Source organism: Scophthalmus maximus, chromosome 22, assembly GCF_022379125.1.
Source record: "Scophthalmus maximus strain ysfricsl-2021 chromosome 22, ASM2237912v1, whole genome shotgun sequence".
In the NCBI taxonomy this organism is placed as follows: Eukaryota; Metazoa; Chordata; class Actinopteri; order Pleuronectiformes; family Scophthalmidae; genus Scophthalmus; species Scophthalmus maximus.
Genome location: NC_061536.1, coordinates 15,200,001 through 15,201,266, shown reverse-complemented (window position 1 = coordinate 15,201,266; position 1,266 = coordinate 15,200,001). Strand labels below are relative to the sequence as shown.

At 37.0% G+C, this 1,266-nt stretch overlaps 1 protein-coding gene across 1 annotated transcript in view; it reads left to right on the top strand.

Moving 5' to 3' along the window:
- The first annotated feature begins 269 nt into the window (after nucleotides 1-269).
- The window catches only part of cart4 (cocaine- and amphetamine-regulated transcript 4), a 2,614-nt gene continuing 1,617 nt past the window's right edge, over nucleotides 270-1,266 (top strand). Inside the window, exon 1 of the mRNA XM_035620243.2 lies at nucleotides 270-517. Within this exon, the coding sequence (XP_035476136.1) occupies nucleotides 401-517 (117 nt within the window). The 5' untranslated portion in view covers nucleotides 270-400. The remainder of the gene's footprint in view (nucleotides 518-1,266) is intronic.

Below are 1,266 nucleotides of genomic sequence, written 5' to 3'. Positions count from 1 at the left end.
ACACACAACAGACACACTACAGACACACATCAGACACACAACAGACACACAACAGACACACTACAGACGACTGGAGGATGAACAGAATCGTTCTGACTTCATCCTCGATCAACAACAACATTCAGCATCGACGTGTTCAATATTAAATATCAACCAACCAGACGAGACGCATCATCAATCACTGGAGGATCATGAATACATGAATAATGTGAGGAAGAGGTGGAGGAGGAGGGGGAGGAGGGAGAGGAGGAGGAGGAGGAAGAAGAGGAGGATGAAGAGGAAGAGGTGTATAAAAGAGGAGGAGACGAGTGGCAGCAGAAGAAGAAGAATCTGAGCCTCGACACCACAGAAGAAGAAACTTGAGTTCACTTCCTCCAGGTTTTGAAGAATCGTCGTGGCGATGGAAAGCGTCCGAGCCGTCGTCTTCCTCTCCGTCTGTCTGACCCTGCTGACCTCACTGTGTCAGGGTCAAAGGTCGGCCGACTCGTCCACACCGGACGAACCGATCGTGGAGCTGGTGAGTCGTCGATCAGTTATCAATTATTATCAATCATGAGTTATTAAATCTGTAAACTTTCACTGGGGTGGAAAAATCATCTTCATCATCATCATCTTCATCAGCAGAGGTTCGGTGAGTTGATGATTTTTCAGTTTGTTAATAAATGTTAAAAAATTAAGACGTTTTCAAACGATAAACAATCAAAGGGACAGAAATATGAATATGAATATTAACATTCATCAAGTGTGAGACAAAAATCACTGAAGCTCCGAGATGACGAGTCGTTTACATGATGAATTTATATCCAGTGAAAATATGAATATGAACTGAATCGTTTCTGCTGAAGCTGGAATATAAAGTATTATTGAAAAAGATTTAACATCATCAAACTGTCAAATATGATTTTTATCAAATGATATTCTAAAGACAGATGAAGATGGTGAGATTATTAGTTATGTATCCTATTAATCTAATATTATTAAATGTGTTCAGTGGTAAATTATGTTAAAATCATAAATCCTCAAGTTTTTGCAGATGTTCAACTAATGAATTGAATTTTTGAATTGAATTGAAATCCTTTTTTAGATACAGCTAAAAAATAGAAATAATAAATACATGTGAATATATTTATATGATATAAGGAATCAAAATGAATGAATATATGTTGTGTACATCATAACCCTTCACAATATAATAAAAAAGAATTGGTCTGAAAAGTAGCAGGAAGCAACATGCTGATCGTTCTGTACAATCATAGTTTTAAAAAT